Source organism: Canis lupus, chromosome 7 (genome assembly GCF_003254725.2).
Source record: "Canis lupus dingo isolate Sandy chromosome 7, ASM325472v2, whole genome shotgun sequence".
NCBI lineage: Eukaryota > Metazoa > Chordata > Mammalia > Carnivora > Canidae > Canis > Canis lupus.
The window spans coordinates 25,577,719-25,605,205 of NC_064249.1; the positions used below are offsets into that span (position 1 = coordinate 25,577,719).

The window sequence follows — 27,487 nt, forward strand, 5'->3', positions numbered from 1 at the left end:
CAGTGCTAAAGAGTAAGTAGTGTCCATCTTTTGGTAGACTACTCTTACTTTCCAAGTTCTAAGTCCCACCCTGACCTCAATCTATTTGAAGCTATTGATTTCTTCATTCCTGTAAAAATTAGGTAAGGGGAAAAATGAAAAGTGGAAGGAAGGGGAAAAAGGAAGGATACTCTTCTGCTTCTTTTCTGTTATGTTTAAAATGAATTATTTAAATGTCTCCTAAACTTGCCTCAAGAGATCAAATGAGAAAAAGATTGTAAAGCTGCTGAGCACAGTGTCTGATGATAGTGGATGCTCAAGATACTATTTATTATAATGTAATGTACTAAAACTAGAGGATCTTCTCTCTTTATTGCTACATGATCCACCATCCTATTTTCTTCCTTTCTCGCTTTCGAGAATGGTCTGTGTGTGCTTTTACATAGATGTATATAATGTATGTGTATAAATGTATGTCTGTTTGTATAATGGTTCAAAGCTTAGTTACCCAATAAAACACAGATGAGAAATTAAGTCCAACATTTCCCTCAAATCTCTTCTATGATTTAAGACACCTCAGGGAAGGGATAGCAGAACTCCCACATCAACGGATGATGATTTTTATCTCTATCAAGTGACCCACAATTTGGTTACTGGTGCAATGAGAAATTAAGAAATTAGCACACTTGTATGACTGTCATTTCACAGTCACTCAAATCAGAACTGGAATGCCACAAAAACAACTCCCTGTTAGCCCAGAGAAAAAAAAAAGAAAGAAAGTAAAGGGGAAATTCAGATTAGTCACAAAGAAGTTCCCCCGCCTGCCTGAAGAAGCTGCAGTGTTAAAACTGAGAGAGTGCGTTCTGCTCTTTCAATTGCCTCTTATCTCAGCTCCTGGGACCTCTGTGTATTTACGATTGATTGTTTTCCCTCCATCTCCTCCTTTGTGGAGAAGAGGTCAGTCTCCCTCAGGCTTGCTCCCCTTTGCCACAGTTTTCATCTCCCTTACATCTAAACTGTGAAGATGGAAGGGGTCCAACCCCTGGACCAGAATGTGGGAAACACACCAGGGCGAAGATTCCAGAAGAACAAGGTATTGCTGGTGGCAGCCATAATTCAGGGGCTGGGTCTGCTCCTGTGTTTCACCTACATCTGCCTGCACTTCTATGCTTCTCAGGTAAGACGGATGCTCCAGTAGGCACTTTGTTTCCTCCAGCTCATGCTGATGGCAGCTCCAGCAGCTCCAGTCACTTGGAAATAATCTGATGCCAAAACTGTTCATTGCCCCTCACCTGTCCCTCAGTGATTGTAAAGTGTGGTCAAACACCCTCCTGTCTCTCCTTTCCTTCCTTCCTTTCAGTAGTGGTGGTGGTGAGGCACAGTAGAGGTAGGTAGGGCAAAGGCACTGCTTCTGGATTCTTCTTTTCTTTGCAATGCAAGAATCCTGGTATTCCTTTATGAACTCTCGCTTTGAAGCTTGGAGTCACTGATACACACTTGCTTTACTCATTCTGCTAGTGAGCATCTGATCAGGGAATTTATATAAAGAGGAAATAAGAAAGGGACCAATTCCACTTTGCCACTGTATTCATAAACCCCACAGGCGATTTGCTTTTTGAAGAATGCTGAAGGTACCAATAGTCCTTTATTTAGCTCACCTGTGTATTTTAAAGGCTGAGAGGTCTGTGTTCACATGTACTCACATGTGGCCAAATATTTACCACAACAACTTAGTCAGAGATTGTTTTCCAGTCTTTCTCTACTAGTCACAACTTACAGACATCACTTTGTCTTTCCCTACTCTGTCCAACGCATTATGTAGTGGGTGACCATCTTTCTAAATATTTCCCCCACTTAATGAAGATATTCTTTCCCTTTTTCCTTCTCGTTGTTCTGGTTCCTTCTATATTATTTTTTCTTATTTAACTTGTTATATCTACAAACACTACTAGGTCATTAAGGATGTTCTTGACTGCAGGAGATTCCACCGAAAAGAAAATAAACGTATAGTTTTCCCATGTTCCCTCGGTGGGGCTAGTCTGATAATTCTTGTTTCCTTGGCAGGTGGTTTTAGGTTAGAAAAGTCTCTCCCTGGTAAAGGTGAGACAAGAGGAACTTTAATTTCTGATGGCCATGTCAGAGACTGGGTACCTCAAATTAGACCAGGATAAGATAAGCAGAGTCCTAACCAATGCCTGGGCTTGTCTTTGTCTACAGGAAGTAGGGGTTTTTGGTGCACAGAGGCTGGTGGGAGTGTGGTTGTGATCATTGTACCGCAGAAAGGGCTCATGTTCCTAAATTCCAGAAGTATAGCTGGTGTCATATCAAGTCTGCAGGCCGATGAGCACAATGGGCCAGTCCTCTCTTTGTCCTGTCACATGTTTCCTTCTCTATGCAGAGCCCCTTCGATGAAATTAGAGTAGGAGATTAGGGGGGAGGGGTGGGGGAGGAGTAACGTGTCCATGGCAGGATGCCTAAGACAGACCGGAATCAGGCTTTTCTGAGAAGAAAACAAAGAGAATGACCAAAAATAGAACAGCTGAGTGCATTCACCAGGTACAGGAGCCCTGAGAGTGCTTTTTCAAACAACCACAGTGTTACGTATTTCCATACACTATGGGGGGATAGAAAGACAGGACAGATGGCCCCAGTCAGGGCTTAACAATTGTACTAGGGCTCTGAGCAGGAGCGAGGAAAAGGTGAAACAGATATATAGCCAACTGGTGGCGGGGCTGCCCAGGGACTGTCAATACCTAGGAGATATTGAGAAAGAGAGGAATCCTTTCTGGCAAGTCACCCAGTGACTCTGTGACAGAGCCTGGAGGGAAAGCTAAGTGCGGGTTTCCAGGATTCTAGAATTCAGTGAGCTGATCTCTGGGAGAGAATAGGTTTCTTTGATCCTGGCACAGAAATGGAAGCAAAGACATAGGAGATATGGTAGAGCTGTTTGGTTAAGAAATGTGCTCTCATATACTTGGAGCACAGAATTTTTTTGGCACAGATATTTGAAATTCTTCACTTTATATCACCTTTATTGTTTTTCTTATTTCTTAGCTAGACTGTCTTAGCTAATACAATTTCTTGTACTGTTGTAGGACCCAGAGCAGCACAGTGGGTCCTTACATTTAATCTCATGTAGTTTATTAGGGGGAAGGAGAGCATAGGTGGCTCATGTGTGTTCTCCCTGGAATTTGATCAAATGGTGATGGTGGCTCTGTGTGTGTGTGTGTGTGTGTGTGTGAGAGAGAGAGAGAGAGAGACAGAAAGAGACAAGGGTGTAGTATAGTTGTTGAAAAAAGGGACATAGACTGGTGGCCTTCTAAACTCATTGATAAGATTGTTTGGAATTTTGATTGAAGGATGGAGGCAGTGGTGATGTAAATCAAACTTCTACTTTTAGAAAAATAATATTCCAGTGATACATGTCTGAGGGGTGAAATTGAGCTGAAATGCTGATCATTTGTCCAGTTAAACTGGATCTCTTTTATTGTTGGAAAACATATTTGGAGAATAATCATGACTTTTCCTTATTTCCTAGATTTAACTTTTAGCTTTATAAAATAACTGCCTACATGCATGCCTCTGTAAAAAATATAGATATAACTATTAAACCTCATTTGACAGTGGGCTTTCCCTTCAATCAAGTTTATTTAGTAAACTTCTGTTTCTTACAACTCTGTTAAGTTGTATTTACTTATGTAAAAAGCAGAAGCTTTAGTTTTTGAGATATTAGAAAAAAAGATAGATCTTACCCACTCCTGTAACTTCCCTCTTTGGCCTTGATTTACTCATTTTAACACAAGGCAGTTGGATCACATGATCAGAAAGATCTCGTCTAGCTCAATATCCTGTGAGTATGTAGTTTATATATATTTGTAGAATGGGTATGAGGATTTGAGAAATACAAAATATAAGTAAACAGATTTTTATGTCTAAGCATATGAATTTCCTACTTCTTAAGAAGGGACTGGAGGAAATAAAATTTACACATATATTTGTAATCTGTATTTATTTATTTATTATTTATTTATTTTTAAAGATTTTATTTATTTATTCATGAGAGACAGAGAGACACACACACACACACACACACACACACACACACAGAGGTAGAGACACAGGCAGAGGGAGAAGCAGGCTCTATGCAGGGAGCCCAATGTGGGACTCAATCTTGGGATTCCAGGATCACAACCTGGGCTGAAGGCAGGTGCTAAACCCCTGAGCCACCCAGGCATCCCTGTAGTTATTTATATGTCATATATTTATATAACCTATTCTGTGTTAGCTACATGCCTTATTTAGAAAGGGGAAAGAACTGGATACCCTAGAAGAATATCCATGATACAAGTTATAAAATTGAGTGTTTCTGTCACCAAAACCAATACACATTGTTTGGATATTTATTGGGACTTCCACTTAAAGTATGAGGCTCCCAGTTGTACCTGTGGTTTCAGCTGGGAACAATGGTAGAAAGGACCTGACCTATAACTGTGAAGCTTTCGTAAATTGCATCCATGTGTTTCAGGGCTTTGGAGGCCAAGGCTCTCCCAAGATTTGCACCACCTTTACCGTAGCACTTTATATATGTGAATGAGGGGCTTTTAGTGATAATTCTTCAGCAAATCCCATGGTGAAAGATTTACATTCTTACCATTTTTACTGCTGGGAAGAACATAAGTGGAGGTACTTAGAAACTGAGTGATCTGTTCTGTACCAATGATGCCCAGAATTAGAATTCAGTTTCCTGATGAAGTTTCAGGCTATAACTTGGACTTTTATTTGTATCAATCAGGAGGAAAAAGAGGTGAAAGAGGCTTTTTTGCCTGAAAGCATCTTGTCGCAGATTAGCTCAATTTAAATGCATCCCCATATAATCTAACACACTTCTTAGAATTTCTTTTTTTTAATGACAGACCTGCAAATAAGCGATTTCTAATACATCTGAGTTTGCATTTCTGCAGTAAGCAATTCTGTGAGAATTAAAGAGAAACATCTAAAGTGTTGAACTGAACTTGTCATTATGTGTTTTCAGGTTTTCAGGGAAAGTAATAATAAAAATAATAAACAATAAAAAAAATCTGGGATGCCTGTGTGGCTCAGTGGTTGAGCGTCTGCCTTTGGCTCAGGGCTTGATCCTGGAGTCCTGCGATCGAGTCCCACATTGCGCTCCCTGCATAGAGCCTGCTTCTCCCTCTGCCTATGTCTCTGCCTCTCTCTGTGTCTCTCATAAATAAATAAATAAATAAGATCTTAAACAAACAAACACACAAACAAAAAACCCATATACAATCTTTGGATTTTTGAGCAGGTGTTAGACATAGTCTATTTACAGATAAACCCCCCAAACTCAGAGATGGTAGAAACTGGGGGAGTAGGTGATGAATGCCTCAGCCGATATTAGAAGGAGGAGTGGAAATTCTTTAAGTGGATGAGAGAGATGGTGATGTTGGACAGGGTCAGAAGGGTTCCTTAGTAGAACCGCAATTTGTTCAGAGTGGTTGAAGTTTGTTCACGGGAAAGTGGCAGAAGATGAAGCTTAAAATCTAGGCGGGGGCAGATCACAAAGGGTCTTGTGACTCATGGTAAGGGAGGACACTTTACTCCATTCTATGCAAAAGAAAATACAGGATAAATTACTAAAATTGTTGCCTCTCTAAATTTTGCTTCTCTCATGTGTGGTCTACGTATTGGCAAATACAGAAAGTGAATCAAATCTCTTACAGCACTAGGGGGCACCACAGTAAAACTAACCTTCTCAGATTTATTGTTTTGTTTTGTTTGTTGTTTGTTTTTGTTTTAAAGAGAGCCTACTGTTTTCCTGAGGAATTAAGATTAGAAAACTTTTCTCAGGAAGCCAAGTGCTGATCCATTTGTAAGAGGATGAACACTGTCGGGGGGCCTAATATTGTTTACTCTTTACAAGTAGTAATATCTTCTAAGTGAAAAATTTAGATACATGTTCTGACCCACGTACTCAAAATAGGACAGAGTAATTTGGATGGAAAACATGTGGGAAAATGCCATATACGTATACAGATACAGAAAAAAAAAAAAAAACAACAACAACACATGCATACACACAGGAGATTTGGGAAGTGAGCAGAAGGGCTCTTGGTATAGACCCAGGAGTATAACCTCCCAGTTCCTTTCCCTTGACCTCAGCTACTAGCATAGAGTAGAACCAGCCTTGCCCAGGGCTGACCACCCTGCCCTTCCAATTCTATTTCCTTTAATAGCAATTACGTTTGTGCCCTTTACTCTCAGAGAAACTGCAGTTTTCCACCCTTTTCAGGGATTCTTTATTCATGGGAAAATGAATGTTAATCTTTTGGCGATAGCTAGGTTAGAGGAGCCATGTACAATGTTATTTTTATGTTATACTTAGTGAGTTTAAGGCAACAACAGAAATACACAGTGGAAAGCTTATCCCTCTATCACAGGTGAAACTTGTAGTCCTGACATCTTATAGCTTATGTGTTTTGTTTCTAGCCACCATACTTTTGATATCCTTAACTTTTCAAGCAAAGGAATTAAAACATTTCCTTACATGAAATTATAAAACAACGTCTCAACCTTCTGGAGGAGCTGTTGGGGTGTAGGCAACAGTGTGTAGGAATCAGATGACTGGTTCCTGATCCAGCCTTCTAACTTTGTGACCTTGGGTAAATTCTGTGAAATTCCCAGGGTATCCATTTAATCATTTCCAAAACTGGAATTTGGTTTCTGTGAGGAGTGAATGTTGTGTCACAGAGCTTTGTAAATGCTGAGATTATTATTATTCATGAACATGCTTTCATAGGCATAGGACCACTAACTGTTAATTAAAATGTTTACTTTGTGGCATGTATACATGTGGACACCCACACTGTAACTCAACCTCAGAAAGCATATCATAGTTAACGTTAACCTTAACTTCATGAAGCTTGACATTGTTCCTGAAATTTTTAGGATTAAAAACAAATAAAAAACCCTTGTAATAATCCTAGCATTTTTGAACATAAATTTCTAAGTAAGAGCTCATGACTGCATTGGAGAGGAAAGGAGGAGTGAAGAGGAGAATTATGAAGGTATAAGGTGTTAGTGTCTGAAAGTGGTTCAGAGATCTAAAATGGTGTATTTAGAACACGGCCTGTCCCATCCCCTTTTCTCCTATTCAAGTTTGATATATTTCATCCAATTCTCCAATGACTTGGTTGCCAAATCAGGTAGAAAATTATGGCTAGAAAAGGCATGTTGTCTCGTTCACAATACTGGAAACATTGGGGATCTGACTAGCATAATGAAAAATTATTTTTCCATTCATCAGGACTTTCATTCTTAAATGTGCCTTAGGTGGGTTATTAATTTGGTTAAATTTGTATAACTTTGATAACATGTAAATGCTACTTAAGAACATACTCTGACAGAAAAATGGACAAGTAGATTCAACTTTAATTCTACCAACACTATGTAATAAGCACTTATGGATGGAAAACCTTCATTCCCAAACTGTTGGGGAAGTGAGGGTCCAGGGCTGGGCTTCCCTGTAGCTATAGCTAAGGCATGGGCCTAGAGAACCACAGAAACCATCAAAGATCTGGATGTAAATGACAACATTACAAGTCAGCAGCAAAACCATCAAAAGGGCAGATAAAAAACCTGTTGGGTTATGAAATAAGTTGTAAAACACACATTTTACAGTTTAGGAATACAAAATATATTTTGAATTACTTGTGTGTTGGGTGCTTAATGTTTTTAGCTTCCAACACCCTGAGAGTTCTTAACCTCGCCCTGCATCTGGTATGAGGAAGACTAGGAACTCTAAGCTCTTTTGGGGGGGGACAATTGAGGGGTATTACTCCTGCTGTTACTTGCAATAACAGCCCCTCCTTTTTGCAGATCTTTTCCCTACTTTTGTCCTTTGTAATTCACTACAACTTTAGAGGAAATTAGATGGAGATTTGTTCAGTTTCGCAACTGAAATTTGAGGCATGAGAGACTTACCTAGGTTTATGTAGAAAAGTCAGGGTTAGAAATTAAGACTGGGTCTAAATTCTAGTCCTGTCTTTTTCTGTTACCCTTGGCCTTGACTCTATGACCCTAAGCTTTAAAAATTTTGTATGGCTGTTATAAAATTTATTTCCATTTTTGACATTAGTTGTTTATGAAGAAAAATTGAAGGAAAGATTTATGACCTGGTATTGAGGAGGAATATTCTTTTTCAGAAGAGAGTTAAATCTACTTATGCAAATATTGATGACATAATGAATGTTAATCAATGAATTAATAGTTGCATAATACCTTATAGATTATTTTTATAAGATGGATTATTATGTGTTGTATATTTATAGACAAGAAAGGACCTCAAATTGAGCACTATCTCATTATTTCTTTTCTCTGAGCCTATTTTCTCTCTTTTATTTTTATTTGTTGTAAATAATAAGGAGATTAGACTACATAATCTCCCTGGGCCTTTCTCATTCCATCACACTCTGATTCAAAGACTTACTTTAATGTGATACCATGATTTGCCCACTCTTTGGAAATGGCTATTCAACTATGTATTAGCTATTTAGGGCTGCCATAATAAATTACCTAAAACTACGTGTTTTAAAACAACAGAAATTTGTTCTCTCACAGTTCTGGAGGATAGATCCCTCTGAAGGCTCTAGAGAAAAATTATTCCTGTCCTTTTTCTGGCTTTTGGTGGCCTCCAGCCAGTTCCTTGGCTCATAGTTGCATTACTCCAAGCTCTGCCTCCATCTTTGCCTGATCATCTCCCTATGTATATCATTGTGTCCTCTCTTCTTGCTTTAAGGACACCAGTCATATCAGATTTAGCTCCCACCCTAATCTAGTTTGTCTCATGTTAACTCAACTAATTACATCTGTAAAGACCCAAATGAAGTCACTTTCTGAGGTTTGAGGTAGACATGAATGGGGCAGGGTGGCACTTATTTAACACACTACAAACTTACTTGTATTCACTTACTTGTTTAACAATATCTACGGAGGGGTGCCTGGGTGACTCAGTTGGTCAAGTGTCTGCATTTGACTCAGGTCATGATCCTGGAGTCCCTGCTCAATGGAAAGCCTGCTTTTCCCTACCTGTCTGTGCCCCTACCCCCCACTTGTGCTCTCTCTCTCTCTCTTTCTCTTTCTTACTCTCAAATAAATAAATAAATAAAATCATATAAAAAATAAAATAATATCTATGGAGTACCGGTTACCTGTCAGACACTGAGAAGCAGTGGGCAGCATATGCTCTCCCTTGCCCTCCCAGAGTTTCCAACCGAGTGGGGAAACAAGACAGTTAAAGAAGCAATAACACACTGTGTGAGAAGTAATGGATAACCAAGTAGGGTATAGTAAGAAATTTCAGTAAGAAGTTTCACAGAAAGCTTCAATACCTAGTTTCTTGACTGGGATTTTAAAGCAAGCATACTTTTACATTAGGTGCTTTGTTTCTCTTCCATTCATTATCAGAAATGCTTCAGTTAGCCTTTTTTTTTTTTTAATTTGACTAGAGTTGACATACAATGTTACATTAGTTTCAGGTGTCCAACATAGTGATTCAATTTGCTATGCTTACTGCCTATCCCCATATATTACTATTACAGTATCATTGACCATATTACCTGTGATATGCTTTTTATTCCCATGACTTATTCATTTTGTAACTAGAAGTCTGTGCTTCCCACAATCCTTCACTCATTTTTTTCTATCCTCCCACATCCATCAATTTGTTCTCTGTATTTGTAGATCTGACTCTGTCTTTTTTTATTCATTTGTTTTGTTTTTTTATATTCTACTTATGAGTAAAATTATATGGTATTTGTCTTTCTCTGACTTATTTCACTTAGCATAATACCCTCTAAGTTCATCCATGTTGTTGCAAATGGCAAGATCTCATCCTTTTTTATGGCTGCATAATATTCCACTATCTACATCTATCCCTATGTCCATGCTTATGCCTCTCTCTCTCTCTGTCTCTCATCTATCTTTTACACCTTAGGAAGGCTTTACTTTAAAATTTCAGTGTCATTGTCACCACCATCATCATCCTACTGATGCTTTTTACCCATCATCAATCTCAGTACCCATCAGAATACAGGTCAAGGATTACTTAGGCCCAGAGTACAGGTTGAGGATTATTTAGGTTTATGCAAATGAGACTAAGAGCTTCACTGCACAGACAACACTAGAGATATTTTTGAGGGAGCCATTTGGGGAGGAGGCTTGCTGCTTTTATTACAGTAGAGGATTTATTGTGTTGAAAAGATCTCTGTTCAAAAGTTCTTCATATCAATCTCTTGAGATTTCTCTTTTGAATGTTGTGATTTGCCTAATCTCTGACATGGAAGAGTTTATAGGCATTGCTTACACCACAGTGTGAATAAGAACTTCTTATTCCATACTGCGTATTCCACCAACTTAACTGAAGTTAGACATCAAGATGAAGAAATTAGAAACTGAGGAAGGGAAAGGACTTGTTCTGGCTTAAGACCAGACCTAGGTGTTCCTATTCCTACACCAGTACCTTGTTTGCCCTACTGAGTTGCCCTCCCAAATCAATAGTCCTTCCTTTTTGTATAGCAAGTGAGATGGGGAATGAGTGACTTCAAATAGAAAGATATCGATTGTAATAATTTTGCTATTCTCTTTGTACTCAAGGATGAACAAGGCAATTTCAAAAAGCCTTGAGTAATGTATTGTGTTGGCTAGAGCCAGTGTCAGATATGTGATTATGGAGCCACTAGCTAAGATCTGGGCACAATCTAAGGGGCTAAGTTTCGCCTTAGCTCAGCAAACATTTATTTACTATGCCATTATGTTTGAGGCATTGTAAAATGTGTGATAATGCAGTGGGTATATTGTAAACTGACCCTTCCAGTTGCTTAGACACTAAGCTGCTATGAGGATATTATGATGGAGACTTAACTAAATCACTGAAATGAGAAAAGGAATTCTTGAAAATGATTTGGCAGATTCCTCTGTCAGGGTACTTTGAGGACAGTTAATGTGGAAAGGGAAACCCAGATGTAAGAAAACCCTTCCCTGGAGGATATAAATAATTGGTTGCATTAGGTCAATCATATAATTTTGAAGGGTGTGCTCATGTCATATGGATGCTTTTGTTCCTTCATTTAGTTTCCTTTTAGGAATCTGTTAGTTACTAAGCATTCAGGACAATGAAACCACAGTTCTTATTCTCTGAGATAGAGAGGAGAGGGCCAGTATCTTTTCTGAGGAATATCCATTACTAAGTAAATTTGGTAGGAAGAGTGGAAGTGGTTAGAGAGAGCAGGCTGCATTTAGGATACCACATGGGCTGTGTAGTAGATAGGAGAATAAACATTAAGAGAGAGATTACAGCAAAAAGGTGGTGGCAGCCATGGTGAAGGGTGGGAATGGAGAAAGAGAAAGTTTGGATGACAATTAAAATGGCTTTGATTTGTGTTCATTAAATCACAAATGACTATTCAAAGAGGTTTTCAAAGCCACACATATACATCTGTAAGAAATGTACCTTTTGGGATGAGGTTTTCTGAATAGAAGAGACCCCCCCCCCTCCCCGGGGCCAAATAACCAGGTTTTGCCCATTCTTCCCATTTTTTTTTTTCTCTGAGTGGGCTTGTGAACTTCCCTGATCACAGGTAGGCCCTTTGCAAAGAGGCTGTTTCCACTGAGTACACATTAAGTGTCCCAGAATGAGAGTCTACTTTCCCAGCCTACTGTTCTGAGTTAAGGATGAAAAATTCCATCTTTCTTTTCAGAGGCCCCTTGAAACATATCCTGACAGCTTGTGAGGTTGTGCTTTCATGATCTCTCATCTCTCCCCTATTGACACGAAGCCCAAGGCGGGGGGAAGGAGTGGTTCACATCCCAGTGAAGGTAGCATGGTGAACTGGGGAGTCTCCAACACAGATCTGTTTCCCCACCATCCAACACTGATTCACAACCCAGCTTACTCCCATGTAGGATCTTGACACTGTGGGCTGAAATCAAGTGAGGAAGGGCAAGGCCCACACAGTGAATGAAGAGCCCACTTTTTGCTTTCATATTTGATGAATGTCATTCCTTCCTGCCACAGATGCCCTTCTCTAGGACAGATGCCAAATGAGCATAAAGTTGGCAGGCTCATGGCACATCCCAATGAGTCAGAATTAGAAACTCACACTCTCCAAAGATGACCTCTTGAAATAAGCCTCACCTTTTTGAGGACATGGTACAGACTGCTAGGTAAACACTAGACATCAGATATTTCCCATCCATGTTCTTGGACAGATTAGTGCCCGAGATCCTAAGAGAGGCCAGGAAAGGACCTAATTCTGACTCTTCATTGTAGCACCTTCTTGCTGCCTACTTTGTACTTGTTCATGGGCCTGCTGCTCCTTGCCAGGACAATTGTACCCAACCAGAGCCCAGCTAAAAGTTTTGCCAAACTGTACTACACAGACAACCTTGTAGAGTTGGCTGAAGAGCTTTTTTTTCCTGGAGAGCTTTAGGATATTTTGAGATATAGCTGAACATTTTGACAACTATCTAAAACCTAATATGTTAATCCTGATCAGTATTGACGGAAATAATTCAAATTAATCTTGGACCATCAGACAAATGTTTTCATAGGTCTTTTTCCCCCCTCTTAAGATAATATAGGATAAGAGAAGGGGTATTATCAGGAACTTGGAGTTCAGCCAAACTCAAGTTAATACCTGTTTATTCGTGAGCAAGTTCTTAACAGCACTGATTCTCATTTTCCTATCTGCAAAACATGGGTAATCATTATTCACACTTACTAGGATTATTTTGAGCAGCAAATTAGGTAATGAATCTGAGAAAGAATAACTTAGTGCATGGCATGTTGTAAGTTCTTAATGAATTTTTATTCTTTTTCGTGAATACCAAGAATGGTCTCATTTCTAGACCTTTCTTCCACAGAATGTCTTTTACTTATCTGACTCCTTTCTCTCTTTCAAGGCCTCTGTCCAAGTCTTTCTTCCTTGATCTGCCAAAGCCTGCAGTCATTTTTTCTGTTCTCTGGAACCTTATGGCATACACTGTCTACTGACATTTACAACAAAGTTTTTATGTAGAGGGAGGGTTTTATTTCCTCAACTGGCATATAAGTTTGTCAAAATAGAATCATCTGTCCTATTTCTTTGTCTTCCCAGAGTTGAATCTAATGCTTGCCGTACAACAGATACACAGTAATTGTTGATGCTGTTTTCAACCACCAAATAATATGACCATCATATTATTCAATCAATTATCGAATAATTCAGTAGGAAAAACATTTCTTGTTCGCATCAAAGAAATGATTTCTTTTATACTCATGCTTTTGAAACCACTTCCTTCAATCAGGACTATACTTTTTCTGATGTGCTTGACCTACAGGATTTTGCATTTTACCTTTGAGAATTATGTGGGTTCTTCAGACTACCCAGATTGAAGAAACTTTATTCTATAGCTTGTTCTTATATGGAAACTCTTTGGGACCTTTTATATTTTCCCTTTTCTTTGAGTACTTGGAGAGGATCTGAGGATTTTGGTTTTCTTGATACTAAAAAAAACCATGTTTATTTGCATGTGGGTAAAATAAATATTTCCTGGTTGTTTTCTGATAATCTTTCTCATGAAGCCCAGATCCTTTTGTACTGCTTCCTTGGGCTACAGAGAGCCAGAGAGTGAATATTTCAGGGACTTTGGTAGTCTTATTCATTATTTTGTTAGTTCCCTCATTCTGTAGTCATATATGAAGATTGAGTAATGTTGCACAGAATAAATTAAGAACATGATATGGATCTTGTCTTCCCATGTGCATCCAAAAATAATAGTTGACATTTGTCAAATACTTACACTGTTCCAGGCCAAATACTGAAAATTCACAAAACATTATCTCATTAAATCTTCACAACAACCCTCTTAAGATATAAATTTTACTATTTCCATTTTACAGATGAAAAAACTGAAAATCATCAAAGTAGTATATCATTTACCAGGGTCACACACCTAAATAGTCTTGTAGAGCAGGTGAGACTTATATCCAATGGTGGTAGAATGGAAGTCAATAGAGTGTTTTTGTTTTTATTTTTTTACATTAGGATCCGTTCTTGGTGTTGTACATTTTATGAGTTTTAACAACTGAATAGTGGCATGTACCCATCATTACAGTATCATGAAGAATAGTCTCACTACTCTAAAACTTTTGTACTCTACCTATTCAACTCTCCCTCCTCCCTAACTCCTGGTAATCGCTGATCTTCAGCTGTCTCTGTGGTTTTGTCTTTTTCAGAGTTATATATTTAGAATCATATAGTATGTAGCCTCTTCATATTGTATCACTTAGTAATATGCAATTAAGATTCTTCCATCTTTTTTCATGGCTTGATAGCTTCATTTCTTTTTGGCACTGAGTGATAGTTTAATGGCTAGATGTATCACAGTTTGTTTATCCATTCACTTACTGAAGAGCATCTTAGCTGCTTCCAAGTTTTGGGAATAATGAACAAAACTGCTATAAACATCCATGTGAATAAAGTGACTTTAAATACTTGCTATGGGAGTGCAGAAGCCAAAAATCAGAGATTTGATTTAGGCCTTGAAGGTGGTGATTTTATGATGAGTAGACACAGATAGAGGGACACTCTCGGCAAAGAGAACAAAAGAAGCAAGTATTTTTCAAATGCTTGCCAGGCTAACTGCTGGGTGTGTTCACATGCTATCTTACTTAACCTTCACAGTCGTCTGGAATATCCCAATAGTAATATTATGCCTTATTTTCATAGAGATGAAAACTAATGCTCAGCAACAGTATGTAATATTTCTAGATTGTTTTTTCTGGGACATAAAGGTGCTGGGTACAGCTCTTGGAGGCTCTCCTCCAGAGGAGGGGAGTGAGTCCACACACTTCCACGTACTTTAAGATTTCTTTTTTTGAATCCCGGGTGCTGGCCAGAGATAAAACACAGGAGAACTGAGGAATAGGGCATGCTAATGGTCAGGCACAGATGGTTGAAAGTAAAGATCTGATGAAAGCCAAGGACAGACAGAGAAAAGGAGATTGCTCACTTTTCTGTTAGGGCCTCCTGAACAGTGGCCATTAGTTCCCCCCCTGGGGATGAGAGAGTGGAGTGATGCCATCTTCCACCCCCCACCACCCTCCAGCATGGTTGGACTTTAACATGAAATATCACCTCTACTGGCGGGGGCTGGAGTCATACCAAACTCCATTCCCCTGTGCCTCATAACGGCATCTTTATTAAAGCAGGTCTGACTGTGAGCCAGCACAGCAAGTTTCTCCCTCAGAAGACCCTCCCCCACCCCCACGTGTACCAAGTCTTCCGGTTATAGAGTGCTCCAAAGCATCAGCTTCAGTTCTGGTGGAAATAGGAATAGGTTCTTTACCTTTATTTTCTTTTTATTAAAAGAGGACCCTTTGCATGGAAAAGAGAGACCAAAAACTGGAAAGGAACAGAGACAATCTATATGAATAATGACTTTACAGGTAATACAGTGGCACTAAATTCATATCAATAATTACTCTGAATGTAAAATTGAGTCTGTTCAGACCATCTGCTCTAATCAAAAGACATAGGGTATCAGAAGGATAAAAAAGACCCATCAATACTCTGCTTACAAGAGACTCATTTTATACCCAAAGATGCCTCAAGATTGAAAGTGGAGGTGGTGGTAAAGAACCATCTACCATGTCAAAAGAAAGCTAGAGTAGCGATACTTAGACAAACTAGATTTTAAAACAAAGACTGTAATAAGAGATGAAGAAGGATATTGTATTACAATAGAAGGATCTATCTAAAAAGGAGATCTAACAATTGTAAATATTTATGACCCCACTTGGGAGCAGCTAAATATGTAAATCAATTAATAACAAGCTTAAAGTAACTCATTGATAATAATACAATAATAGGGGACTTTAACACCCTATTCACTGTAATAGACAGATTATCTAAGCAGAATATCAACAAAGAAACAATGGCTTTGAATGACACAGTGGATCAGATGGACTTAACAGATATATTTAGAGCATTTCATCCTAAAGCAGCAGAAACACATTCTTTTCAAGTGCATATGGAACATTGTCCAGAATAGATCACATACCAGGTCACAAATCAAGCTTCAACCATTACAAAAAATTGAGATCATTCCATGCATATTTTCAGACCACAACACTGAAACTTGAGGTCAACTGCAAGGAAAAATTGGAAAGACCACCAATACATGGAGGTTAAAGAACATCCTACAAAGAATGAATGGGTTAACCAGGAAATTAAAGAAGAAATAAAAAAATAAAAGGAAGCAAATGAAATTGAAAATATGACAGGCCAAACCTTTGGGATGCAGCAAAGGCAGTCCTAAAAGGGAAGTATATACCAATACAGACCTTCCACAAGAAGGAAGAAAAGTCTCAAATATACAACCTACCCTTACACGAAAAGGAGCTGGAAAAAGAACAGCAAATAAAGCCTAAAACCAGCAGAAGAAGGGAAATAATTAAGATTAGAGTAGAAATAAATGATATGGAAAACTTAAAAACTGTAGAACAAATCAACAAAAGTAGGAGTTTGTTCTTTGAAAGAATTAACAAAATTGATAACCCCCAGCCAGACTTCTCAAAAAGAAAAGAGAAAGGACCCAAGTAAATAAAATCATTAATGAAAGAGGAGAGATCATAACAACACCAAAGAAAAAAAGACAATTATAAGAGAATATTATGAGCAATTATATGCCAACAAATTGGGCAATCTGGAAGAAATATAAAAATTCCTAGAAACATATAAACTAACAAAACTGAGCCAGGAAGATAGACTATGTGAACAGACCATTAACCAATAAGAAATTGAATAAGTAATTGAAAATCTTCCTAGACAAACAAGAGTCCAGAGCTAGATGGCTTCCCAGGGGACTTCTACCTATTTAAAGAAGAATTCCTACCTATTCTTCTACAGCTGTTCCAAAAACAAAAGTGGAAGGAAATCTTCCAAACTCATTTATGAGGACAGTATTACCTTGATTCCAGAATCAGAAAAGACCCTACTAAAAATGGAGAATTACAGATCAATATTTCTGATGAACATGGATGCAAAAGTTCTCAAGATACTAGCTAGTCAAATCCAACAGTACATTAAAAGGATTATTTACTGTTATCAAGTGGGATTTATTCCTGGACTGTAGAGATGGTTCAATATCCACAAATCAATCAACATGATACACCACATTAATAAAAGAAAGGATACAAACCATATAATCCTCTCAATAAATGCAGAAAAAGCATTAGACAGAATACAGCATCCTTTCTTGATAAAAACCCTCAAGAAAGAAGGAATAGAAGGAACATACCTCAACATCATAAATATATACAAAAGACCCACAGTTAATATCACCCTCAATGAGGAAAAACCAAGAGCTTTTCTCCTAAGGTCAGGAAGATGATAAGGATGTTTGCTTTCACCACTGTTGTTCAATGTAGTACTAGAAGTCCTAGCTTCAGCAGTCAGACAACAAAAAGAACTAAAAGATATCCAAATCAGCGAGAAGAAAGTCAAACTTTCACTCTTCACAGATGACATGATACTCTATGTAGAAAACCTAAAAGACTCCATCAAAAAAATTGCTACAACTGATACAGGAATTCAGCAAAATTGCAGAATATAAAATCAATGCACAGAAATCTGTTGCATTACTATACACCAATAATGAAGCAATAGAAAGAGAAATCAAGGAACCAATAACATTTTCAATTGCATCAAAAATTGTAAGATACCTAGGGATGATAGGAATGAACCTAACCAAGGAGATAAAAGATCTGTACACTGAAAACAATAGGACACTTATGAAATAAATTGAGGAAAACACAAAGAAATGGAAAAACATTCCATGCTCTTGGGTTGGAAGAACAAATATTGTTAAAATGTCTATATTGCCCAAAACAATCTACACATTCAATGCAATCTTTATCAAAATAACACCAGCATTTTTCACAGAGCTATAATAAACAATTCTAAAATTTGTGTGGAACAAGAAAAGATCCCAAATATCCAAAGTAATGTTGAAAAAGAAAACCAAAGCAGGAGGCATCACAATTTTAGACTTCAAGTTGTATTAGAAAACTGTAATCATCAAGACAGTATGGCACTGACACAAAAACAGATACATAGATCAATGGAAAAGAATATAGAACCCAGAAATGGACCCACAACTAAAAGGTCAACTAATCTTTGACAAAGTGTGAAAAATATCCAATGAAAAAAGGATCTTCAACAAATGGTGTTGGGTAAACTGGACAGTGACATAAACAAGAATGAAACAGGACCACTCTGTTACACCATACATAAAAATAAATTCAAAATGGATGGAAGACCTAAATGTAAGACAGGAAAGCATCAAAATCTAGAGGAGAAAACAGGCAGCAACCTCTTTGACCTCAACCACAGCAACTTCTTACTAGACATGTCTCCAAAGGCAAGGGAAACAAAGGCAAAAATGAACTATTGGTACTTCATTAGGATAAAAGCTTCTGTACAGTGAAGGAAACAATCAACAAAACTAAAAGGCAACCTATGAAATGGGAGAAGATATTTGCAAATGGCATATTGGATAAAAAGCTAGTATCCAGAATCTATAAAGAACTCATCAAAATCAGCACCCCAAAAATAAATAATCCAGTCAAGAAATGGGCAGAAGACATGAACAGACATTTCTCCAAAGACATACAAATGGCCAACAGATACATTAAAAAATGCTCAACATTACTTATCATCATGCAAATAAAATCAAAACCATAATGATTTATCACCCCACACCTGTCAGAATGGCTAAAAATGAACAACTCAGAAAACAACAGATGTTGGGGAGGATACAGAGAAAGAGGAATTCTTTTCCACAGATGGTGGGAATGCAAACTGATACAGCCACTCTGGAAAACAATATGGAGGTTCCTCAAAAAGTTAAAAATAGAACTACTCTATGACCCAGCAATTGCACTACTAGGTATTTACCTAAAGGATAAAAAAATGCTGATTCAAAGGGGCACATGCACCCCAATGTTTATAGCAGCACTATCAACAGTATAGCCAAATTATGGGAAGAATCCAAATGTCCATCAACCAATGAATAAAGATGTGATATATATATATATATATATATATATATGTATATATATATATGTGTGTGTGTGTGTATATATATATACACATATATATATATGGAATATTACTCAGCCATCAAAATGAATGAAAATTGCCATTTGCAACAATGTGGATGGAACCAGAGGGTATTATACTAAGTGAAATAAGTCAGTGAGAGAAATACAAATATCATCTGATTTTAGTCATATGTGGAATTTAAGAAACCAAACAGATGGACATGGGGGAAGGGAAGGAAAAATAAAATAAGATAAAGACAGAGAGGGAGGCAAACCATAAGAGACTCTTAATTATAGGGAACAAACTGAGGGTTACTGGAGGGAAGCTAGGTAGGAAGATGGATTAAGTGGGTGATGGGCATTAAGGAGGGTGCTTACTGGGATAAGCAACTGGGTATTATATGTAAGTGATGAATCACTAAATTCTACTGAAATCAATACTACACTATATGTTAACTAATTTGAATTTTAAAAAAAGATCATACATAGTACTGTTTTGTATATTAAAAAAAGAAATAATATACAATGTTTTCAAGCTGCACAAGTCATAGTTTGAACTGAATCTGACTCCCAAGTCTATGATCTCTGTCTTGTCTTCCAAGCTTTAGTCAAGGGCAAAAAGATTAGAGAAAACAGTTAGCTAGCATAAGACACAGACAGGATATATGTGGCAATAAAACTTGACCACGAGGTTGGAGCCAAGCTATGGAAGGTCTTGAATTGGACACTGTGGTAGTGTGTGTGGGGTGGGGTAGTGAGCATGAAGTAATCAAATATGGAGGATGAAGGGAAAAGTTATGCAAGGGCAGGAAGCAAGAAAAAGGAAGGAATATCTTATTTTATTTCACAACATTGTGTGGATTTGATGGTATTGATGCTAGTAAGAGACTTCTGAGAATATGTAAAAGTCTAATACTGAGCACTCTTTAGGAGTAGGAACAGGAAGCCTAAGTCTGGAGTTCTGTTAGATCGGCCCTAGAGAGAAAGTCATATGTTGCTTTCTTTGCTGCCTCTCAGCACTGCAGTCTCAGAGAATGTCCTCTTGGTTACTACCACCCCTACTTCACCAGAGTACCTGAAAACATTCAGAAATTTCTTTGATTTGTACAGAACTTTTAGAGATTCTGCAGTCAGTCAAATTAAATCATGAGAGCTTTTAGATTTGAGAGTGAGATGGAACTTTGGATAAAGAGGCTTTGTGTTTTTCTCTTTTATTAAAATGGACTTAAAATTCCAACTTTTAAAACTCAAATCTTGGACAGTTAATGCTGGAAGGGATGCCTGTGATCTTCTAGTAATTATTTTTTAGATTTTATTTATTTCTTCATGAGAGATACACAGAGAGAGGCAGAAACATAGGCAGAGGGAGAAGCAGTCTCCCCCACAGGGAACCTAATACAGGACTCAATCCCAGGACCCCGAGATCACAACCTGAGCCAAAGGCAGATGCTCAACCACTGAGGCACCCAGGCATCTTGATTTTCTGGTAATTTTTAAAGATGATTAAACTGATTTCTAGGGAAGTTATGAAACTTGCCCAAGATGATGTTGAACCTGCCTGATGTTGAACATGACATTAAAACGAAGGTGGCCATGTGCTGAGCCCTATGCTGTTTATGCTACTGCACAGGCTTTTTGTGATTTTAATAACATGGCCACTCATGCTGGCACCAACCGAATGGAGAGCAGTGGGGGCATTTATTCACCTAGGGGATTATTGTGATAGTGTAACATGCCCTCTGAGGCCCTCTTCCTTAAGCACAAAGGACACTAATTCAGCCCTCACAAACAGTTCATATAGGGGAGAGAACCAAAGACTCTCAAGTCATCCAAGTCAACACCTCTACCATGTACTCACCACTGAGGTAATATTGCCTCTGAGGTCTACCCACTGTCAGGCCAAAAGACTCTTCCTTCCTCTGCTGCCTGTTCTTTTCAGATTGGTAAGGCTTGTGACTTGACTTAGAAGAGAAGTAGGGGATTCCTCATCTGTGTGGGCAGTCCCCAGTGGAATCCACTTGACTGCAGCTGAGTGTGCCAGGAGAGTAGGAAGCAGGGATTCCACACCCCAGGGTATGAAAATAAATCCTTCTCCAAATCTTTGATCAGGATGTCTCACTAAAAATAACCTGTGAGAAAAATTTTGTTCTTGGCAGGAGCAATCGGTGGTGCTTTTTGTTTTGGTTTTTGATTCTAAATTCCTTTTTTAATGGGTAACATGAGCATATGGTAAGAAATTTTTAAAATATGAAAAAGTAGGGCAGTCCCGGTGGCGCAGTGGTTTAGTGTTGCCTGCAGCCCGGGGTGTGATCCTGCACCCCTGGGATCGAGTCCCACGTGGGGCTCCCTGCATAGAGCCTGCTTCTCCCTCTGCCTGTGTCTCTGCCTCTCTCTCTCTCTCTCTCTCTGTGTCTCTCATGAATAAATAAATAAAATCTTAATAAAATAAAATAAAATATGAAAAAGTAAACCATGAAAAGAAAGTATCCCCAATTCTGGGCTCAGGCTTCCGATTGCATTTTCCAGAGGCAACGTTTTGACCTGTTTTCTGAGTATTCCTTCAGATATATTGAATGCCCATGCATGTTTTTTAAATGGTAATATACTTTATACGTGATTTTTCTCTTTGTTGTTTTTTTCCCACTTTATATATTTTGGAGTTTGCTCCATATTGAACTGCTTTGTTCTTTTACCCATCAAATTTCTACCAATATTTTATCAGGCTTCCTTTCTTCATTGTTTTACTTCTCTCTTGCTGTTGAGTACTTCCTTGATCCAAGGTAGGTTTTTGAAGTCATTAAACAAAAGAGAAAGAAACAGTGTTAGAAATATATACACTCAAATCTACAGAACTCTGAAGGATTAGACCAGTTTCTCTTGAGCATATGACCTGATAATGGTACAATCTTACTCCTGCATTGCAGTGAAAGAACAAGCAGCCAGGAAGCTTCCAGGATTCACCTCTAGTTCATTCTGAGAGTTTGTGACCATGATGGATTGATTGGTTATAGCCTTCTTCATGAGGGGATCTCTGTGACTGAATGGATTTCTTAAGATCACTATTAAATGCTCCGTCATCCAAAATGGAAAGTGGGGCTCAGAGAACCAAAGCAATATGCCGGGAAGAGTTTGGCAGAAGTGAGGACAGATCTTGGATGCTGGCATGACAGAGTAGAATACTCTTAGCTTATCTTAGGAGATGTTCCAGAAAATCAAGGAGGCGGTTAAGAAGTTTGGATCTAATCTTCATAGAAAACATGAAGTCTTTTGTCAAGCTATTCCTCCTATACTCCTGCATTTCTGCTTCATAAAATATGACTTGTCAATTTCATTTGCTCAGTTTTTTTTCCTAAAAATATATCCTTTTTCCTCCTTCAGGTGCCGCCTCAGTATCCTCCAATTCAAAGTATCAGAGTACAATTTACCAGTAAGTATTGCTCAATTGATTCATGTTTTTAAAAGAATCTTTGTTCTTGTTTCTTAATTTCTTCCAGAAAACAGAATCACTCCCTACCATTTGGGAAGCAAATCCTGCAATTCCATGCTGTTTTCATTAAGTACAAAGAAGGTGTATAAAGAAGAAAAGGGAGTAGTTAGTTACCAAATATGTGCTTGTCACTGTATTAATCACTTTCTTAACCCTTTCTTAACCCTCCCAGGAACCCTGAGTAGGAATTATTCTCACTTTCTTTTTTTTTTTGGTAAGAAAACTAAGGCTTTACTTTTTTTTACAAGGCTGTCTGACTGTATGACACATCATTTCCCACTAAATCAGTTATAGAACAAGATTTTGTCTTAACGAGAGTTGAGAGGGTCCCAAATATGAAGGCAAGGTGATCCTCTAACTACCAGGATAGTGTTATTCAGGTACATTATTAATATTAGGATGATCACCAATAGTTTCTATATGGATATTCATTTGTTTATCAAATTCTTCTGAGCCTGAAAGGAAGTTTATCGTACCTTCCATAAATGGCCCTCATTTTCAATTCCCCTGGGTCTGGTGCAAAGTAAGAATTAACTTAATTATACCCAGTAGTGAGGACCTGTTCTTTCCTATCACTAAGGGATACGGGCCAGAGTGGGGAATCTGAGATGTGGTTCCTTGGCCATTCAGAATGATACTGTGGCTGAGGCAGAAATAAAAGAAATTTAGTCTTTTTGCCTTACACCTGCAATTGCCCTACACAAAGCTACCAAAGACATCAATCTGTGTCCTCCTCCATTCCTCAATTTTTTCCTCCTGTAGTAGCAACTCTTCCCAAGGCATTTTTTCAAGAAAAACTAGCAGTAAGAAGGTAAAATGGAGAAGCAGGTCTGTGTTCTTGAGCTCTCCCACCTGCATCTTACTGAGCAGAACCAAGCACATAGACATTCTGTGTATAACAGCATTATTAAATTTATGTGACTTTGCTAAAGGCAAAGGCTAGTAGTAAATGCTGTTGAGAAGTCCAGTGTCCAGGGCATATGAAAAATTTGCATTTCACGGTCAGGTGGTGAGAGGCTAGGGAAGCATTAATAAGCAATTGCTTTGTGTGAAGGTGGTATGGTGTGACCCTGGCAAGGGGCACTCCTGCTATCCTTTGCCTAATCTATCCATTAAAAAAGAAAGGAAGCACTGAAGTTACCAATCCCTCCTGATTTTGAAAAATCAGGGAAAGCTCAAAGTTCCATTTCCTGCCCCTGGTCTGTTGTGACAACTGCAAATTGCTAAAACTTCTGTTTTTGAATCCCAACCCCATCTGAAACTCTCTTGGCCACTAGTATTGGCTTTGCCTCTTCTTCCATTCCACAGGTAAAGCAGACTCCAACCCTCATGTAGAAATGCAACTTTCTCTTTCATTCTTTTCTAAATCTCTCCCTATCCCTTTCTCTTCACATATTTTTAGATATATTGGAAGGTTGCCGAATGCCGTCCTAAGGAATCACTTTTTTTTCTTCTTGCCCTCGTCTCCTTTAGGGTGTGAGAATGAGAAAGGTTGCATCATCACATCCCCAAGCAAGGATGAAACTATGAAGGTGCAAGACAACTCAATCATCATTAACTGTGATGGGTTTTATCTCATCTCCCTGAAGGGTTACTTCTCTGAGGAGCTCAGCCTCAGCCTTTATTACCGAAAGGGTCGGGGACCCCTCTTCTCTCTGAGCAAGGTCACATCTGTTGACTCCATTGGAGTGGCCTATCTGGCTTTCAAGGACAAAGTCTACTTTAATGTGACCACTCACAGTACCTCCTACAAAGACATCCAGGTGAATGGTGGGGAATTGATTCTCATTCATCAAAATCCTGGTGGCTTCTGTGCCTACTGAGGACCTGAGGGCTGCACCTAAGCCAAGCACCAGCATGAACACTGAACTGGGCTTGGACAGGACTCTGATTCTTCCTTGGGAGTGGAGAAGTTGTCCTAACTAGCCCCCACATATGGCCACACGGGATGTGACCAGAAGCAGATCCCCCAACTCAGGGATATTTAAAACTTATTTTACACCAATTAATTTTATTTATCCTCATGTCTTCTAAGTCACCTATCCCTCATCCCTCATGGTTGCCTCAAGCCTACTAGACACCTCTACAAAAATGAGAAAATAGGTGCTTCTTCCTTAAAGCACATTATTTCTATTAGTCAGGAAATTGTCAGAATAACCTTTCTTTTGAAAAAGACACTTGACTACCATTTGCTGGAAATTTGACATCTGGCTTTGTCAAAATGAAGAGGACCAAGGAAGGGGCTATGAATCTGCCAAAGGTGGTGTGGACTAACCCTTGGCAGCCAAAGCTGTCTCTCCAAGATGAAATTAGTTGCTGTTTGCATAGTGCCTAAATACCTCTCTCATTTGGTGGAGGAAAATCTTGAAAATAGCTGTCAGGACTTGAAGACAGCAAGCTAAGGAGTACTCTGTGCTCTGGGCTTTTTTTCTTTACTACTTTGCTTGCTTTCCCAGCCTCTAATGTTCTTAACAGAAATTTCCCTTCAAAGAATCATTCTGGGGATGTGATGCTGTGAAAAATCTAATCAGTCATTTTAGAAAAACTGAGAGAGATTTTTCCAAGTTGGGAAAGTGAGATAATTTATCATGAGGGTTATCTTTATCGCATAGGAGAGCAGTAAAACTAGACATCTCAGGGTAAAAGTCAGTAAGAATTTAAATAGTCTGGGAAGGAAAACACGTTTTTGCCACCGTTAGGCAAAGCAACACATGCACATGTGTGCATTTTCTCACTTAATGCTGAGATACACACACAGCCCTATTTCTTGTACATGTATACCACATTGCTAGTTTAAAAAATGAAGCAATTCTGTTCTTGAATGCAACTTTATGTTGAGACACTGAGAAGTTATTATATTATATGAAAAATGACATCTGTCTAGAAACACTGTAATATTGCATATGATTTAATACTGATAAAGACTAGAATGACCAATAATTAGCAATACCAATGAGAAAAAAATATCCCTTTATTTTTAGTTTAAATATCCCTCTTGATGCATCAGGCTTATGGCACTGTAGACAAATTTCCAGATGATTTGTAAATTCTCAAATTTTTGATAAATTTTTTAACTGGCAAATGGATTTCCTCCCATTCTAAATAGAGTGCATAACATAACATAGACTATTTATGGATAATTCTGTGTTATCACAGTGATGTATTGTGCTGCAGTATAGTGATACCTTCAGGATCTCCAGAAAGGGGGTAAATAGTTTGCCCCTGCACTAAATGGTCTCAATTACGTTTGGATTTTTTTTCTATGTATTTAACACAGTTTCCACTTCCTCTTAAGTGTTTATTTATCTCCAACTATATTCCTGCCCCTTTATTTTCATCTCTTATGGAAAGAAGCTAAACAAAGATTCATCATGAAAAGAAGCTAAATAGGAGAAATTGTGCAAAAGAGTGACAAGCTCTGAGTGGCTGGCAAGGCACTCACATAATAATAATCATGATCATGATCATAATCATAGATAAACATTAATGGAGGGTCTGCTTTGGGCCAGGCTTTGGGCTAAATGCTTTACATGAATTGTTCTGAGCAAGATATTTTGTGATATTTGTCTTGACCATTCAGAGGATTTAAATTGTGTGTGTGTGTGTGTGTGTGTGTGTGTGTATTTCTTTGTTATTGACTATGGTCTGCAAAGTTGAAGCTATTCAATGGGTGATATCTAATAAGTAAATGTTTGTGACTATAGATAATATTTAAGAAAATATGTATTTACTTTTTAAACTTTGGAATTTCTAATTATACTTCTCCCGAACATGTACATTCCAGGCCTATGTATGCATAGTTGTTCTGTGGGTTGTCTGTTTTTGTTGTTATGATCCTTCTTCACAGATGCCTACTCCTTTTGGGTACACATGGTTTGCTCTTCCCATGCTTGCCTCTTTTGGCCATGCAGGGATTTTGTTGTTGTTGTTGTTATGCACCAGCTTCACTTCCCACCCCCCACTTCCATCCATCAAAATATACATGTCCCTTTTAAGTCATTCCTCCAGAAAGATAATTAAACATTCTCCAGACACAACAAAGTTTTGTAGAAAAAGAACTGAATGAGAAGTCAGAAAATTGAAAATCTAATTTGATTCAGTCAGTAACTTGCTAAGTGACCTTAGGCAAGTAATTTCCCATTTTTGAATCCTGCTTTCCTCTCTTGTTAAGAGATTTTAGAATCTTATGCTCATAGTGCTGTGAATGTACATAATAAATGTCTGTGTTGCTGGTTGCCAGTTGCTCTGAGTCAAGATGTATAGCTTTCTCTCATACTGCGTGGAATTTTTTTCTTAGATAAACATCTTGCCTTAGCCTTCTGGATGGTTCCTTCAAAAGCAGTTCCAATTGTTACTTAGTAACTTTCTATTTAGAGGATAACATAAGGGAGTCTGATCTTTATCCAAATCATAATTTGTTCTTAAGCTTACTGGGCAGGTCCCCTATTTTAAGCCATGATTTTGTAGTTAGTGCTTATTCTGGCTCTCAGGAAGTATTAATATTGATATTAATAATATAGCTAATAATAATATTGATATTTACATGGAAAAAATAAAAGGTTTCAAAATTTACTACTTGTTAAAGTGCTAGAGTTTTTATTTATACTGTCTTCCTTCCCTTTTTTTTTAAGACTTATTTTTTATTTTTAGAGAAAGAGGGTGAGCAAGCAGGGGGTGGCGGAGTTCAGAGGGAAAGAATCTCAAGCAGACTCCCCACTAAGCTCAGAGTCCATTGTGAGGCTCAAACTCATGACCCTGAGATCCTGACATGAGCCAAAATCAAGGGTCATACACACATGGAAGGCATCCCTTCCTTTCATTGCTCTGATCAGCTGATTCCCTGATGAGGGAAGGATGGAGCAAGTATTCTGGTTTCC

At 38.2% G+C, this 27,487-nt stretch overlaps 1 protein-coding gene across 1 annotated transcript; it reads left to right on the forward strand.

Annotated features, from left to right (window-relative positions):
- The first annotated feature begins 834 nt into the window (after window positions 1-834).
- TNFSF4 (TNF superfamily member 4) lies at window positions 835-27,125 on the forward strand. Its single transcript, XM_025429687.3, has 3 exons — window positions 835-1,156; window positions 22,502-22,550; window positions 24,084-27,125. The coding sequence occupies exons 1-3, from the start codon at window positions 1,004-1,006 to the stop codon at window positions 24,431-24,433; spliced, it is 552 nt and encodes a 183-aa protein (XP_025285472.1). The 5' UTR covers window positions 835-1,003; the 3' UTR covers window positions 24,434-27,125.
- Window positions 27,126-27,487: the final 362 nt, after the last annotated feature.